The 16128-nt window shown below is 39.8% G+C and overlaps 2 protein-coding genes across 3 annotated transcripts in view; one reads left to right on the forward strand and one right to left on the reverse strand.

Moving 5' to 3' along the window:
- Positions 1 to 16128, forward strand: part of BCKDHB (branched chain keto acid dehydrogenase E1 subunit beta) — a 1150961-nt gene that overhangs the window by 1049375 nt on the left and 85458 nt on the right. The window lies entirely within an intron of this gene.
- UBE3D (ubiquitin protein ligase E3D) overlaps positions 1273 to 16128 on the reverse strand; it is a 79175-nt gene continuing 64319 nt past the window's right edge. For both annotated transcript variants that reach the window (XM_048934898.1, XM_048934897.1), the window contains exon 10: positions 1273 to 4383. In XM_048934898.1, coding sequence (XP_048790855.1) covers positions 4363 to 4383 — 21 coding nt within the window. In that variant the 3' untranslated portion in view covers positions 1273 to 4362. The remainder of the gene's footprint in view (positions 4384 to 16128) is intronic.

Genomic DNA, 16128 nt, shown 5'->3' on the forward strand with positions numbered 1-16128 from the left:
AGCCTATAAAAGAGCAAGTCTGCTAATCTGAGAAAACAGATGACACTAACTATACAATTGAATCATTACAGATTCCAAATCATAACTTCTTATTGGTCACAGACAGAAACTTCTGACAATATTTACAAAGAAACTGAGAGAAGAGCCACTATACCATGAATACACTCAATAGTCCAACAAATCTAAGAATGTATTGTGAAGAGCTCATAGAGCACTTGATTCATAGAATTGTTTGAGTAGTAAGAGTCCCATAAAGGTCATCTATCCAACTCCCTATTAATGAACAGGGATGCCTACATTTAGGTCCTAAGCTAGCTTGCTTAGAGTCCCATCCAGCCTGACCTTGAGTGTCTGCAGGGACAGAGCATTCACCTCATCACTGGGCAATCTACCAGTGCTTCACTATCCTTATTGTAAAAATATACCTATCTTACATCCAGTCTAAATCTCCCCTATTTTAGTTTGAAACCTCTTCCCCTTGTCCTCTCATAACAGACCCTGCTAGTGTCTGTCCTCTTCCTTTTCGCAGCCCCCCCCCTCGCCCCGCCTTCTGAAAGGCTGATCTCAGGTCTTGCTGATGTCTTCTCTTCTCCAGGCTGAACAGCCCCAGCTCATTCAGCCTGTTCTTCTAGGTGTTTTTTATCCCTTGTATCATTTTTGTGGCCTTCTTCTGTAAGCACTCCATCAGGTCCTTTCTCCGTTCTTCCACAGCTAGTCCTTCCACTCCATTTCCACATGGATTGAGCCTTCCCATGGTGACAACAACTAACTCTATGTCTGTCCAGACATATCCCAGGGCTTTCTCAGACATATCTGGCCCCACTTTTAGATACACACCAACCCAACTGAAGGAAAGACCCTTCGTTTCTCTCCTGCAGATGCTTATTACTGCTGGCTGATGAAACATGAGGTATCTTATTCGTCAGTCTGTCTCCAATGGGTATAACTCAACTTATCTCCATAGGGACTTTGTCACACTGGCAGTGTTGAGCAAGTAACCTTGAGTAACCTTGTCACTAGCAGGAGAACCACAACCACAACCCCCCCCCCAGTGATACAGGCAAACCAGTAAGAAAATGCATGCTGCCAAAAGACAGCCAGCCAGTTATGGTGTAATTAACATATGTAAATAATTAAGGTGTAGAGTCTCTTTTCCAACGCCCTAGCCGTTGGAGCTGTCATTAACAAAACACAGAACTCAGCCACAGCCTCCTCTGTTATCACAGAAAAAGACAAAAATTCTTCACATCCTTGAAGAAGTGATCAAAAACATGCAAGTTAAAATGACATTTTATATTATAAAATAAACTGTTTTCTAGTATTTACAATGAGAAATTGATAGGCATTTATATCATCATGGAATACAAGCAGATAGAAGGAGCATCTATTACTGAGCATGTAATATAACGACCAATGCAATCCAGTGTGTAAGACAACTGGACAGGGACAAAGCAAGAGCCATTATACACAATTAGCAGTTAGACAAATATTCGTGGTTATCATTAAAAGAATGTTATCTAACTTTCCTGAACTATAGCACCATGAGATCTGAACACAGCATCTGCTGTCTGCAATAACAGAAATATCACACTTGCCTGTCACAATAAGATATTCGAAGACACAACGTTGTAATGAGTGGTTATAGCATGTGGACCAGCAAGATTCCTGATATTCAGTGAAAATTGCTAAAAGCTCCCTGGCATCTGCCATGAGGCAATTCAGCCCATTTTGAAAGAAACTGAAGAAGTCTAGTGAAGACAGGGTTGTGCAATGTTTCTGTAACTTGTCCATCTGAGGACTTTGCAGTGCTTCGAAAAAAAGATAAAAAGAAAAGCTGGAGGGGAACTGAAAGGAACAATGCAAATAAGCTGATGCAGTACCTCAAACAAGAAATCTGTCATTTACAATGGAACAGAGTTGGCTAGGAGAGAAACGAAAGAATGCAAAGTCTAAAATTGACACCATAGTGATGTTCTGGAGGACCAACAATGAAGGCAGCAAAACAGAAAGAATTACTGAAACACACTTGCATTTAAATCCAAAATTAAGTGCAAAAACACGTATTGTAAATTTTAATTAAAGCTGTTCCTTATATCTACAAAGTTTTCCACACAAAAAAGTGAAACAGAGGCAAGACAGAACTTGCCCTTCAGCTCACAGTGCAAGACCAGCATCAATCCTTTTGTCAATATTATTCAGTATATCCTAGCCTACACTGGAGGTGATAGAAACTAAACTAGAAAGCCTACTTTTGGAGATAAAATAACCACCAAATAATTGAGACTTAACTTGGTATGACAGCTTAGCTATCCCAGTTCATTATAATGGTCAAGCTTGTTTAAAGAATGTAACAAGCTCTACACTTGACCTGTTAATGACAGGAACAATAATGTTGTCCATTGGTGCTAATGGAGAACACCCCTTGTCTGACACATAGGAGGTGTTTTGCAATAGCAATCTTTACAACTTGATAGCATGTAAAAATTAAAGCTGACATTTTAAATAGCTTCTTGTTGCCTTACACTGTCTGGAAACTGCACATTAGTGGAGGAGGCACATCTATCTCCGTTAATGTGAGTGGGTACTTCCTAACGTCACAGCTGATTTATTCTCACGGCTTTAACACTGAGGCTGTACTTGACACTATAGAAAGTAGAATAAACATACTTTGTGCCCTGAAAAAAAAAATGCAGTGTAACAGATACAAAACAATGGGGAAAACAGAGAAAGCAATAAGTAGGATCAAATTTTTCTTAAAACAAAACAAAAAAACAAAAAAACAGCTGGCAGCCAGCTACTGTCTGGAGCAGTTTCCTATCTCCATGGTGTTTGTTTACATGCTTTAAGGGTAAGCAAGCTACATATGTACCCAAACCCTATGGCCAGCTGAGACCACCTGTCTCTGCTGTGGTCTCTCCCAGTTTCCTGCTCAACAGCAATCTGTTCACTGAGGGAAAGATGTGAGGGGGAAATAAAAAGGCCCAGACTTGGTGCTGTGCAAGCACTCCTCAGCAGCAGCCAGAACAGCAGTGCGTTATCTGCACTGTTGGAGCCACAAATCCAACCTGCAGCATGGTAGCTACAAAAGTTGTTAACTCCATCCCAGTCAGACCCTGTACACCAATGCACAAGGGTGTAAAATAAAAAATAAAAAAAAAAACAAAAAAAGCAGCAGCTTTAAGTACATGCAGGCAGGAGGGCAGGAGGCAAGCTCCTAAAAGGCTCAGTGTTATCAGTGTACATGCTGGGCTTGGTGCTCCCTCAAGATTTGCTTAGGATTTGCAGGATTTTGCTCAGCTGTAGCACTGCCACAGCAGGAGCATGGCAGGATGGGGCTGATGCATGTTTCTTCATCTTCAGAAGGCTTTTCCTTGTTCCCAAAAACTGATGAAGTGTCTACGCACATCACTCTGCAACCAAATATAATATTAATGCCAGATTTACTCTGTATGGTCACAGTAGCAAATGAAGCAGGATGTGACAGAGACTTAACCCCAAAAGCACATATTTTGTGACCTAAGATAGCTCTGTATTTGCAAAACCATAATAGGGGTCATTTCAACAGATTGGGAAAGATTTTCTGTGCAATTACTCAGTCACATTCTGGATAGTCACAGAAATCCAACTCACTCCAAAAACAAAAATGGTAACAGATTCTGTGCCCAGTGAAAAAACTCCTGTGAAAAGCAGGTAAGCACGCAGAGCAAAAATGGACAATAATCTTTCATTTCTGGCAGTTTCTGAAAAGGCAGCTCTCATGGGGATACCCTTTTTTGAAGCTGAAGGAATAATTAGTTCAAACAACCATCAAGTCTTGATTCTTCAAAACATTATCAGTTTCCCAAAATATTACATATGGTATACTAACATGAACACGGTCTTTCTTCACTCCCAAGAAGGAAGGTAAACATTAATGCAGAAATAATAAACATGATAAACATACAAAATCTAGTTTTTGTTAAACATGTATTTTAGTCGGCCTTCTAAGTTTATTAGAGCAAAGAAAGAACAGAACACTTCAGCATCCATAACATTAAATATATTAGATCCCTTCTTTGCTGCCTGTCTTTTTAGGACTCCCAATACTGTCGGACAAAGGTAGTATTGACTACATATAACTTAGTCCAGCTTGATGTGAGCAGTCACTCTTACAACAACATCTAAGAATGTACTGGATGTAAAAGCTAACTCCGTCTTTGGCTTTGAATCTCTTCCAGATAGAAAGAATAATGCGTGCCATAGCTCATCCTGCTTTGTACTGCCAGGAGATTTTCTTTCAGGTGTCACACCATCGGAAGGTTTCTGTATATGTCTGATGGAAGGGAATTTGAGAAGAGTTTTCTACATAGGTAACTGAGATCTTCACAGCTTCAGAAAGGCAACCTGTAAAAGAAAAAACAGAACTGTGGTTAGTCTCAATACTGCAGGACAACAACAACAACAACAACAAAAGATGTTTAATTGAAATTACATATTATAATCATCTTTTCACTTAAAACCAAAACCACTAGTGCGATGAGAGAAGATACTATATTAGAAATCAGTTACTTTTCCAACACTTTTTTGCCTAACATTTATCTCTCCAAAGATTCTAACTTAGAAAGTAGTTCACTGACTGGAGACACAATCATACGTCAGGATTCTTATCTGACAAGGAAATTGTTTCAGATATTGAATTGGGAACAAGCACCACATCTTGCAGATCACAAGGACTGAAAAAGAGATGGGACAGATACCGCCATGTGAGGACAAAATAAAAAAGACTACATGTTACAGAACCGACTCCTGAAAAACACAAAAACACAGGAGAAAAAGAATAGAGACACTTTTTTTCTTCAAAGAACTTTTCAATTGTACTCAAGTGACAAAATTACTATCACTTTCGATTTTCTGAACTGACAGTCAATAACTGGTCTACTTGATACTGTAAGCAACCAATACAGGAAGCATGATCAGCCAGAAGGACCTGAATTAAAGCATAAAATATCACCAAGCATTTGGAACAGAGGGTAAACAAAGAAAAAACAAAACTACCCTATGGCCAAGGAGTGTTTAATAGAGAGTTGTATGTCTGCATAGAGGATGTAAAAAATTAAGCAAGTTTGAACATATCTAAGAGGCTTCTCAGAAAACCATTAATACAAAAGATTCACATTTAAAATAACACAACTATGAGGTGCTAATGGGATATGGCAACAGAAGTTCTTGGCTAGAATGGTAAAAATCAAGTCACATCACTTTCTAAATAACTTTTTCCACTCCAACAATCAGCAGTACCCTTTGAGAAAGCTGCAGTGTTACTACATGTAAAAGTTTATTTACAGAGACAGGACAACAGAGAGCCACAAAAGCTTCCATATTTCTGAATCATTCTGTTCTTCCAAAGTGGAACAAAAAATCAGAGAAAACGATTTTCATGTACAACACAAATTTCCAGAAACGCCTGGAGACAAAGCTGGCCAGTATGCAGCCAGCTGGTCAGGATAGAAGCCTGAGATCTTCCTGGCATTTTCAGCATCATATTGACACCTTCCCATTGTGCTTTTTCATTCAGTTTAATCAGCACTTTCCAACAGCAAGCTGCTGCAGCACAAACATTCCTGTCAGCTCAACCAAGGGTTGTTGTAAAGGCTTGAAATGGCTCATCCTGTGTGGTAATTTGTCATCTACTAGGCAAAGATTCCCAACCTCAAAGACACAAATTGTAAGAAGAACCAATGCACCTATCACCTTTCTCATGATCTAGTCACTCAGATGAACAGAGACAGATATACAATTAAATGTAAATTCTTACCTATGCAAAGAAGTTATAAGTAACACAGACCAGGAAGGAAATCCTGGCCTAAATTAAGTTATAGACAGAACTCACACTGAGTTTGACAGAGCCACAAATTTGCCCTTGTACGGCAAGAAAGATGTCCTTGTTTCAACTGCAACAACATCAATAGCACAATGATGTTTTGGTTGTTGCTGAGTGATGGAAGCATGCCTGGGATCAGGCCAGCCGTTCAGCAGGGAAGAGCCACCACCTTCATAGCATGGTGAAACCATTGGGGTGAGTGAGCAAAAGGCTGTGCTGTGTTTAGGTGCTGAGTTAAACTACAACAGAAGAAAGAAGGTTGTTTTTGTTTTTTTTTTTTTTTTTAAAAGGAATTTTTTAAAAATCTAGGAAGACAATAAACATTTTAATACACGACATAAGATTCTAAGCTTTTTTTTTTTCCAAGGCCAAGACTACAGACTCTTCTTGTACCTGTTTCTGAGGGATCATCAGAATGGATATATTTATTTGACTACTTCATATATTTTATAATGTATGAAATGCACTTATTCACTTCTCTGAGAATATTATTTGCAACAAAATGTTTTCCTGAACCTCTAGGCTCCCCTACTGCCCAATAAAATGAAAAATGTCTAAAGGAATCATTTTTCAGTGTCTGCATTTACATTTAATATCAATGCGAATGAGAAAACACACATCAGCTCATTCGTAAAATTGACAGAGCTGACAAAAAGTGGGCTAACACATGGAAATCATAAGCTCTTTAAAAAAAACACCTGCAACACATGAAGATGTTCAAGGACGAAAACTATTCAAAGTAAATAACTTACAAAATTCCTCCGTAACCAAAGTTCAATATGAAACAAGTAAAATGACTCCCTTTATTGTATCCAGATGTTCTGAGCTTGCCGTATGTTCTAGATAACACAGACTGGCACTGCGCACTGGTTTCAAAATTACAAACCTATGAGTTGGGCAAGTGAGTGGGAGTGCTTTTCCCCCAGCTCTTCACTTAGCAGGAGATTTTCTTTGCAAAATGGACCATACCAGTCCATTTGCTATGGTCTTCTAGCAAAGCTCACAAATGCAGTATTTCACTGCAGCCACTGCACTCTAGAAGAAAAATCAAGCACCCAACAGCTACCTGATCTACAAATTGAGGTGTATCACTAAGTTAAGAATAAAAAGTCACTTCCCTAATTCAAGGCTCTTGATATTGCCCACACCTAAACATATTGCTTCCTTTTTTTCAACGGCTCAAGATCCTAATTGCAAACCTCTGCTAAGACCTGACTTCTGTACTGCAGCGTCCTTACTTATATGACAGGTAACGTTATTTTTTCGTTTCCTCTCCAGTACATCTTAAGATGATCATCTTATTCTGACACAGTACCAAATGCATTGCAGTACTCCACCTTGTTATCTTCTGTAGTGCCAGAAATTGCTGCATAATGAATGAACATAAACTCCACATTTTCCATACTTTAAAGAGATACCTATACAGCGGGAGCTATAGAGCACCACAGCCATACAAAGGATGTATCACACAAAGTCACGTTTTTCATAAACAACAAAAGTTTGTTAAAAGCTTTTAGAACCAGGGTAATTTAAGAAATTTAAACTAAGATATTCAGTTCTAGAAACTGTGCTCTCTCGGCTTTCCCAGGAAAACGCAAAATATCAAGCTTAAGCATTCTCCATATAATGTGAAAATGATGCTGAGAATTTAGGAAAAGCAACTTGACAGCATGGTCAACCAAATACACCACGCTGAAAGCTACAAAAACAGAGGCTGACAATGTTCTTTTCTCAGTAGGGAGAAAGTAGATATGAGGCTATAGGTTTCAGTTGTTCTGAATCTCTCAGAACATTTACTTTCATGGAGCATTTAATCATTTTCCTGACTTCTTATGATAAAAACCTCACAGAAAACAACAGTGGGGTGAAGACATTCAGTACTGAATAGGACACTGAGTCACAGAATCATACCCCAATGAGTAACAGGTAAAAGAAAAAGGTTATAATTTCAGAAAATATTTGAAAAGCTCTGGAGTCCTGACAAACTAGGGAGATAAAAGAGGATGGTTCCAGATGGCAGAAGCTGCTGCAAAGAAATCTGCTTTCCCCAAAATGGTAACACTGGGCAAATGGGCTGGTGTAAGAGAAGCAGAAGCGTGACTAGAGGCAGTGAAACAATAAATTTTAAAGAAATGCAATCTGCAAATCCAGTGCATACAATCTGTTTTGTGGAGCTGACAATAGACAGACGATATGCAGCAACAGAAGAAAGTTATTTTCTCGGCTAAGGAAAGAAAAAGTAGTTCAATCTCATCCAAGTTTAAAACTGTTCTTGTTTTTATTCCCTTTAGAGGAAAGAAAGCAAGTGAACTGTGCAAAAGATCCCTTTGTATGCCTCTAAAAGTTGAGGACGCAATTTCTAACACCTATGTCTCTTCTAACAATTAAACAGAAGTAGGTGTAACATATACAATAGAATTTCTCTTCAGTATAAAGAGAAAACTGTTCGTATGTTGCTCCAAAAGAAATGCCTCTTTTACTGCCATGGAAACTACAACGGATACGAAGAGCACAATAACACTATTGGATAGAACAAACTCTCAGCTATAAAACACTGCTTTTCAATGTAGTTACCATCTTCAACCATGCATTTTCACCGCTAATGAACAAGTGTCTGCATGCCACACTCGTAACTCGTAACCAGTGGAGGTGACCCAGCATTGCTACTACTGAAACACACCACCCACCACCTCACTACACTCACATTCACTCTTTCATCTCCACAAACATTATGCAAGTGTCAGTGAATGTCAATGGGTGCAATTTTTTTCTGCATGGAGGAATTCAATGCCACACCTTTGCTTCACCCACACTTTCATGTCAGACACAATTGTGTCAGATCACCCCTCTGCTGCCATTTGTCACACAGCAACCACATGGAATGGAAAATTGGTAGGAAGGTTCAACCTCTACTGCCATATCACCAACATCTGCTTCTGACTTTGTGGGTCAACATAATAAAATAGGAGACATTACTTTCAGAGCAGCCCTTGTACTTCTGTCTACTCTTACATGATTATAAAGGAGAACAGCGAGAAGAAAGTCGTTACAGATGCTTCAGTTTCAGAAGATAATTACCTGCTACACCTATAAGCCCTTCCTGAAATATGACTGTTCTGTTTTTTCTTTTCTGCTGCACACCAAAGAATAAAAGGCTACCACCAGGCTCCAGTCTGAGCATTAAATATATGAAACACTTTTTATGTTCTTTTGAACATTAGACTCATTTTTAAACACTACCACACATGGTTCATAACACTGCAGTTTGTTTTAGAAGAAAGCAACTTACAGGCTCCCTTAAATCTTACCAATAGCAGGCAGATAATCTGGACATAAACTCCCATGCTTTGGTTCTGCACAGGTGCTAGTGTGAAATCAAGTGTGACTGAATGACTGTAGAGGAAATTCTGATTACACACTACTGAAGCTACAGCCTGTAATCGACATCAAATGCTGTATTCATTACCACTCAAAATTGACAGGTAACAGGTAATGCCATTCCATTCACATATGGACAGGAACTGAAAATCTTTTCTGAGAAGAAGTGAGCAGATCTCTTTTCCTAGATCCAGATGCGCTGGTGGAAGCAATTAACTTCACAGGTTCAGAACCCCTCTGCTGCAGTTCCTCTCTTCCTGCAGAATGCCTTTTCAAGCTTTCTATTCAGTGTTTGTTAAAATCGGACTGGTAAACTAAACTCTGGTCTATGCTAACCTCAGTGATTTATCCTAGAAACAAGAAAGAGAGGGAGACAATTCTACTGGCAGACCACAGGGGAGAGACTAAGCTCTATTTAGAACAACAGTGAAAAGCTGAGAATAGCGTTTTCTTCCACAGGTGCAGCTGGATTTGGAAGATAACACACACTCAAAAGCTCAGACCAAAGCCTAATTCATGGACAGATTTGTACTGCCACCAAAGCTAGCGCTAAATGTTATAGTTTAAGCCTCAATTATTCCAGCTAACGGACCTGCTTGGGTGGCTGCAATTACAGTTATAATCAAGATGCCCTGACCTATGTACGCGCCTACCCTGAAACAACAATCAGAGTGAAATAAACACATTTGTGAGTACAACTGAGTCTACATGTATTACAAAACCCCTGTATTTAATAACACACCAATACAACAACAACATGCATAAATGCAAAGAGAAAGCCATTATCCTGCCTGATTCATCTCAGCTCTGTAAAGGATGGATCAAAGAGTAGGAGAATTAAAGCACTCAAACCATGCCCTGGCCACAGCTCTATAAACACCTGGTTTCTGGTAAAATCAACTGAAAATAAGTTTGGTGTTCCCATTCCTGCTAACAAGAGACAGAAACAGTCAAAAGAACACTGCTTTCTGTGAGGCACAACAGCTTTTATCTGCAACACCACCAGAAGCTGCTACGTCCAATAGCTATTACCAGCACCTTGAGAATTAGCAGCTACAGACAATGACTATTATAATTACACTAAAACTTAGAATCATACAATTGCTCAGGTTGGAAAGGCCCTTAAAGATCATCAAGTCCAACCACAAAACTTAAGAATTTGCCTGCCTATCCACACCACATAGTTTACATGTTGGTTCTCACCTAACAGCTGGGGGCTGTGGGCACAAACACCCGTTCCAGAATTATATTTTGACACCAGTTTGAATGACTGGGCATGAAACAGAGACTCGAAGAGGAGATTTAAGAGCACATTAATTGCTGTATTTGCGCCCTTTCCTATGAAAACCACAGATCCAAAAAAAGGCAGCTGTCTTTTCCAGACTACCAAGTTGTTACATATTATCCCTAGATATCTGAGACTGCTCCTGGGAAGGGCAAAGGCATTTTTAAACTCAAATCTAGAAAGAAAAAATAGAAGGAGAACACCACAGGGGCCAGAGATGCCACTACCTTGACAGCATAGGGCTTAGTTACTTCAAGTTGGTCTCTAGTAGGTTGCAAGCTCCTCACCTATACTCTAGCTACCAAGTTGCCCTCAATTACACTGACATTTCATTCTCTTTTTTCAACATTCCAGGCTCTGGGGGTGAGAGCTGAGTATTAAGTCACTGTGTACTTGCTTCTCTTAGGCCACCCAGGTCGTGTATGTAGAGCTGTCTACTCTTAGATCTCCTCCACAGCCACTTATCCACTTATCACAACCTCTCAAAAATAATTGTTTCAGGTCCTCTTAGACAGGGAAATGGCTTTAAATGCCACATAATGAGATGTCTGGTTTTGAGTATGAATCCGAGCATTTTACACAGCTGAATTTTTACACAGCTCCCCTTTCCTAGCATTTCTGACTCAGCAACTGAAGAACCAGTCTGTCCTCACAGCAGCAGTACCCACACCCGTAAACTGGTAATTCTTAAATACTTTACAATGAAAAAAACCCATTTCAAATGAAAGTATCAATAGAAAAATATGATTCTCTGTAAAAGGTCACAAAAAAATATTACAGATTGACTGAACAGACACAGTTGGACAAACTGAATTTCAAATATCCCGTCAAATAAGAAGCTGTAAAGTCTAGCGCCAGCATAAAAGCCCTCATGACTGGACATTATGCCAGAATTTTACTGGAGACAGATGCCACATAAAATATACCCAGAACTCTTACAGCCAAAACGTGGCAGCACAGCGCTGCACAGAAATATGCGGTCATGGCAATAGGGCCAACAGAAGCAGAGGTTGTGAGACTGTTATCCTAGCAGGTTCAAATCCTGCAAATTAGGATGTAGGGAAACATGGAAACGCAGTTTTGCAGTTTGACCTGCTGACTATCTATGGGACCCAGATCTGGGTGGCAAGGACACTCTGTGAAGGATTCTCATCTCTTACTTCCATGGGTGTTCTAGGTTTCCATAATGTATGGGAACTGCTGAATCACAGCCTGAACCTCTGATTGAGGCAAGCCATGAGTCAGCCACAGGAGCACAGGTGAAGGCAATTCACCTGTGCTGCCAGAAGGGCTGGAGCCTGGCTCCACCTCTCCTAGACCCATTTAAGAGCTGACTGCCAGTAGAGAAGGATCTCTTCTGGAGATCCCTCCTTTGGAGTTTTACAGCAAGCCCAGGACACAGGTAAGCTTTCTATCTATTATCTTTTGGTAAAATAACCTGCTTAGCCAAACTCTCTGGTATATTTCATAATTATAACATCTGTACATTCATTGATTATACACATAGAATCACCAAGGTTGGAAAAGTCCTCCAAGATTATCTAGTCCAGTCATCCACCTACTGCCAGTATTTCCACACTAAGTCATGTCCCTTAGTACAACATCTACACGTTTTTTGAGCACCTCCTGGGATGGTTCCACTGCCTCTCTGGGCAGCCTGTTCCAATGCTTCACCATTCCTTCCAAAAATAAATTTTTCCTAATATCCAGCCTGAACCTCCCCAGGCACAACTTAAAGGCCATTTCCCGTCCTCCTATTGCTAGTCCTATTCCTTCAGCACATATTCAATACCTTTTTAAGGTAGCAGAAACAGTTTCAAGCAGCTCTAAGGTCTTCTGGGAAACATCCTTCTTGTCAGTGCACAACTGAAGTACAAAGAAACAATGGTAGCAACAAAAGCTATGGGGAAAACTTGGCTTCACAGAATCCCAGAAAGGCTGAGGTGGGGAGAGACCTCTGGGTCTACCCGGCCCAACCTCTGTCCAAGCAAGGTCACCGAGAACTGGGTGCCCTGGTCCACATTCAGGAGGCTTCTGAACAACTCCAAAGAGGAGACTACACAGCCTCTGGACAACCTGTGCCAGTGTTCAGTTACCTGCACAGCACAGAAGTGCTTCCTGGTGTTCAGAGGGAAACTACTCTGTTCCAGTTTGTGCTTGTTGCTTCAGTATACCTATCATCTAAAAAGCCAAATTCCTCAGTACTGCTAAGAAGGGCAATTCAACTCCTCTATGATATGAAAAGCATGTGGTGTGAGCCTTCACTGCAGAAAGAAACTTACTAGGAGAATGTCACCTTGAGAAATCACTTTCTTCTTCTGTCTAAAATGGAAAAAAGCTGAAAGATAACCGTAACAACCAAACAGAAAGGGAATTAGATTCATTAAATTCGATTTTTCATGGAATTGTAACCAAAGTGAGGATTTGTTTTTTAAATGATTTCTCAATCTGGTAATGCCCCTTCAGGATTTACAAAATAAGCAAGCATTCTTTCACCTAATCCCTCGTAAAAGTATTAATTTCTTATACAAATGACAACTGGATTTGTGACAGAGATAAATGAGGGGGAAAAAAAACACAACAGATTCCTGTGAAGTCCTAGGCTGTGCATGTGCACTTAGGCTTTTACCTAACATGACAGATGGACGTTGAAACTTGCCCAAGGAAGGGCAATCTCAAGAGGAAAATCTATAAGCAGCTGAAAAAAAAAAAAAAAGTAGAAAATCTCTGCACATTTCAGTGTATATGAAAACAATTTTTTTGTTGATTTTTTTTTTTTTCTGCTTGAAAATATTTTATGTGCATACCTGAGTTAAGCGGTCCGTGTTCTTCATCATTTTTTTTTCCTTACATCTCAACATGAGAAGATCTGAAAACTCATGCCTTTATTTTGTTTTCTGCCAAGCCCTCTTCAGTAGCCTGCATTGCTTTTATTTCTGCTGCAGACATTACTACTTTTGGGACCCAGCATTTTTACAGATGCAGAAACAGCAATATTATTTACCTTTGTTAGCCTTAATTATAGATTCTCTCCTGAACGCAAACCACAGTAGAGGATGGAATTTAGCACCAATACTGCATTGCAGTTACTGACTCAAATCCAACTAGGATACAAAACCCACAGAATTTAGGATTTTCTTAGTCAACAACAGATTATGTTCACTTTTTACTGTAGTAACTACTATGCTGAAAATCAATCCTCAGGTAGGCAGGCAATCCAAGCAGCAGCACATGCTTTTCTGCACAAAATGGCTATAACTGCTGTAGAAAAGATGTGTTTAGGCACCCTCATGTAGGGGCAGCTGGGAGACGCAGGTTAACATAAAACAAACCAGGCACTGCAAGCTACCGTGTAAATTTACATCATGCCAGCTGTATCCTAAAACTAGACATGCGGAGAGATCAATCCTTGGCAAACCAAACAAGAGCATATGATGCAGACCCTAAAAACATTTTAGCCCCACCAAAAGATATGCAGAAGCTAACTTGGGGAAGGCTGTATTTGCCAACTTTTCCAAGACCCGCACCCTAATGCATAGCCAGTCATTTCATCCCTCCAAACATACAGCATCCTTTGCTTTGCTTCAGGTCAGATTCCTGGAAGTCATTTCAATCTAAGGGTCTGCTGGATTTTTGCAGTTCTCCTTAGAACCTGTGTAAAGTGACCATTACCATCCACACCAAAACACAGATGCACCTTCCCCAGAGAGGAGTGGCACACTTTCTGCTACAACATCCAGCAACTGCAGCTCTTATAGTATTTAAGCAACGAGGAAAATGTTACAAAAAAACAAGTGTAGTCTGCCTACATCTCTTAAAAGAAAGGTCTAGACAGAGAGATGTGTGGAATTATTTTCCATTACCTAGAACCATGCATGTGGTACCTAATTCCAGAGCCAAACGGCAACAACTAAGTGGGCATCATTTGAAACACTACTTTAAAATATAACTCAATATAGTGAGCTGTAAAAAGGTCTAACACTGTCCCAATTACTTAAAATTTGGTATTGTGACTTGCTGTTTCAAAAGCAAAGATGACAGCCTTAATGGTCTACACAACAGCCACAGAAACCTTACATCTGAATCACAGTATCATCACACCACCTCTCTCAAATGAGCTGATAGGGCATAGAGCTTTCTAGTTGTGAGAGCTGAGATCAGCTCATGTATGACTTTGACTAGATGCTGGTTTACCCAGATGGACAATGTTCTGGCCATTTGCATGTCTGCTGCTCTGAAATAGATGCTCTTTGGTGGTACTGTCTGAACGTAATTTATTATGTGTCCTATCTCTTGTATTTCAATTCTATTATGCCTTCCAGAGAAGGAAGTGCTCACAAATGTGAAGGAGAAAGACTAGTTTTATTTCATTACTGCACAGTAATATGCTTCGCTGGATTCTAAGTTGGCATTTGTCTCCTTTCTTCCTCTCCTTGTCCTGTCCCCTTTAGCCATGAAGTACCATGGAACTCACTAAAACAGGAAAGTGACTTTCATGTTCTGCAACTTCCAAATCAGAAGAAAAAAAAAGTTGGTTTTTTTGTTCCAATTCTTCCTTTACCATAAACATACTCTTCCAACATTATTCCCTAATATCAAAACATTCACCAAATTAACTCATGTTCTTTCTCCTCGCAGTCTTCCTATTTTAACCACTACCCCTACATTTTTCTTCTTGCATCAATCGGTTCCTCTCCTCTGAACCCACACAGTACTCCTTCAGTGAGAATTCACCTCCAAATTGAACTATGGCTCAGACGTTGCAGTAGGAGACAAGTGCACACGCAGTCTTGATCATATTGGTTCCTGAAAAGGGAGAAAAAAAAAAACACCCCAAACACAACAAACCACAATTACTTGCATTCCCGTTCCAGCAGCAGATAAAATCTGCAAGCCAGAATTTCTTTCCGGGTCTGGCTGGAGATTCCTGTTTGTCCCTTATGTTTTCTGACTGTTTGTCTTTTTCCCCAAATAGGAGAAAAATTGCAGGCTAAGATTATTTAGATCTTAGGCATAACACTGTGGAAAGTTAAAGAGAACAAGGAACTTAATTGGAAGCATAGGGAAAAAGAGGAAAAAGCTGGATCTCTTGCTAATAACTGAAACATAGACAAGTGTTTACACAAAATATTCATAGTTGGTGTGGTGCATTATCAAGGCTGTCATACCATCAACTAAAAAGCAAAGTGATTTGGGCTTTCTCTTGCTACCCACAATCCCACTATAAGCAATACAGTCATGTGCAGGATAGAGGACAGGCAAGACACCAAAACTATTAATGCTGTATGTTAATGTATTTTTGAATTCTAATTTAATGAACATGTTTCCTTTTCTCTTTGTCCAAACTCATTAACCTCATAAGAGGACCCTACACTTAGGTGCATCAGAAAACCAAACAGACAGGTATAGCTGATGCAATAAACTATGGAGTAGCATCAAAACTCACCCTACCTTTAATCTGCCAGGAAAAAGCGTATTGAAAACTACTGCAGCAAAGTGCTTTAAAAGTACAGGGATAACAACGAAACAAAGCCAACCACTTCTTAACACTCTACCTGCTAATTGCCTGGTGAGAGAAGTTCCAGTTTATTTCTGCTTTAGTCTC

Source organism: Lagopus muta, chromosome 2, assembly GCF_023343835.1.
Source record: "Lagopus muta isolate bLagMut1 chromosome 2, bLagMut1 primary, whole genome shotgun sequence".
Classification (NCBI taxonomy): domain Eukaryota; kingdom Metazoa; phylum Chordata; class Aves; order Galliformes; family Phasianidae; genus Lagopus; species Lagopus muta.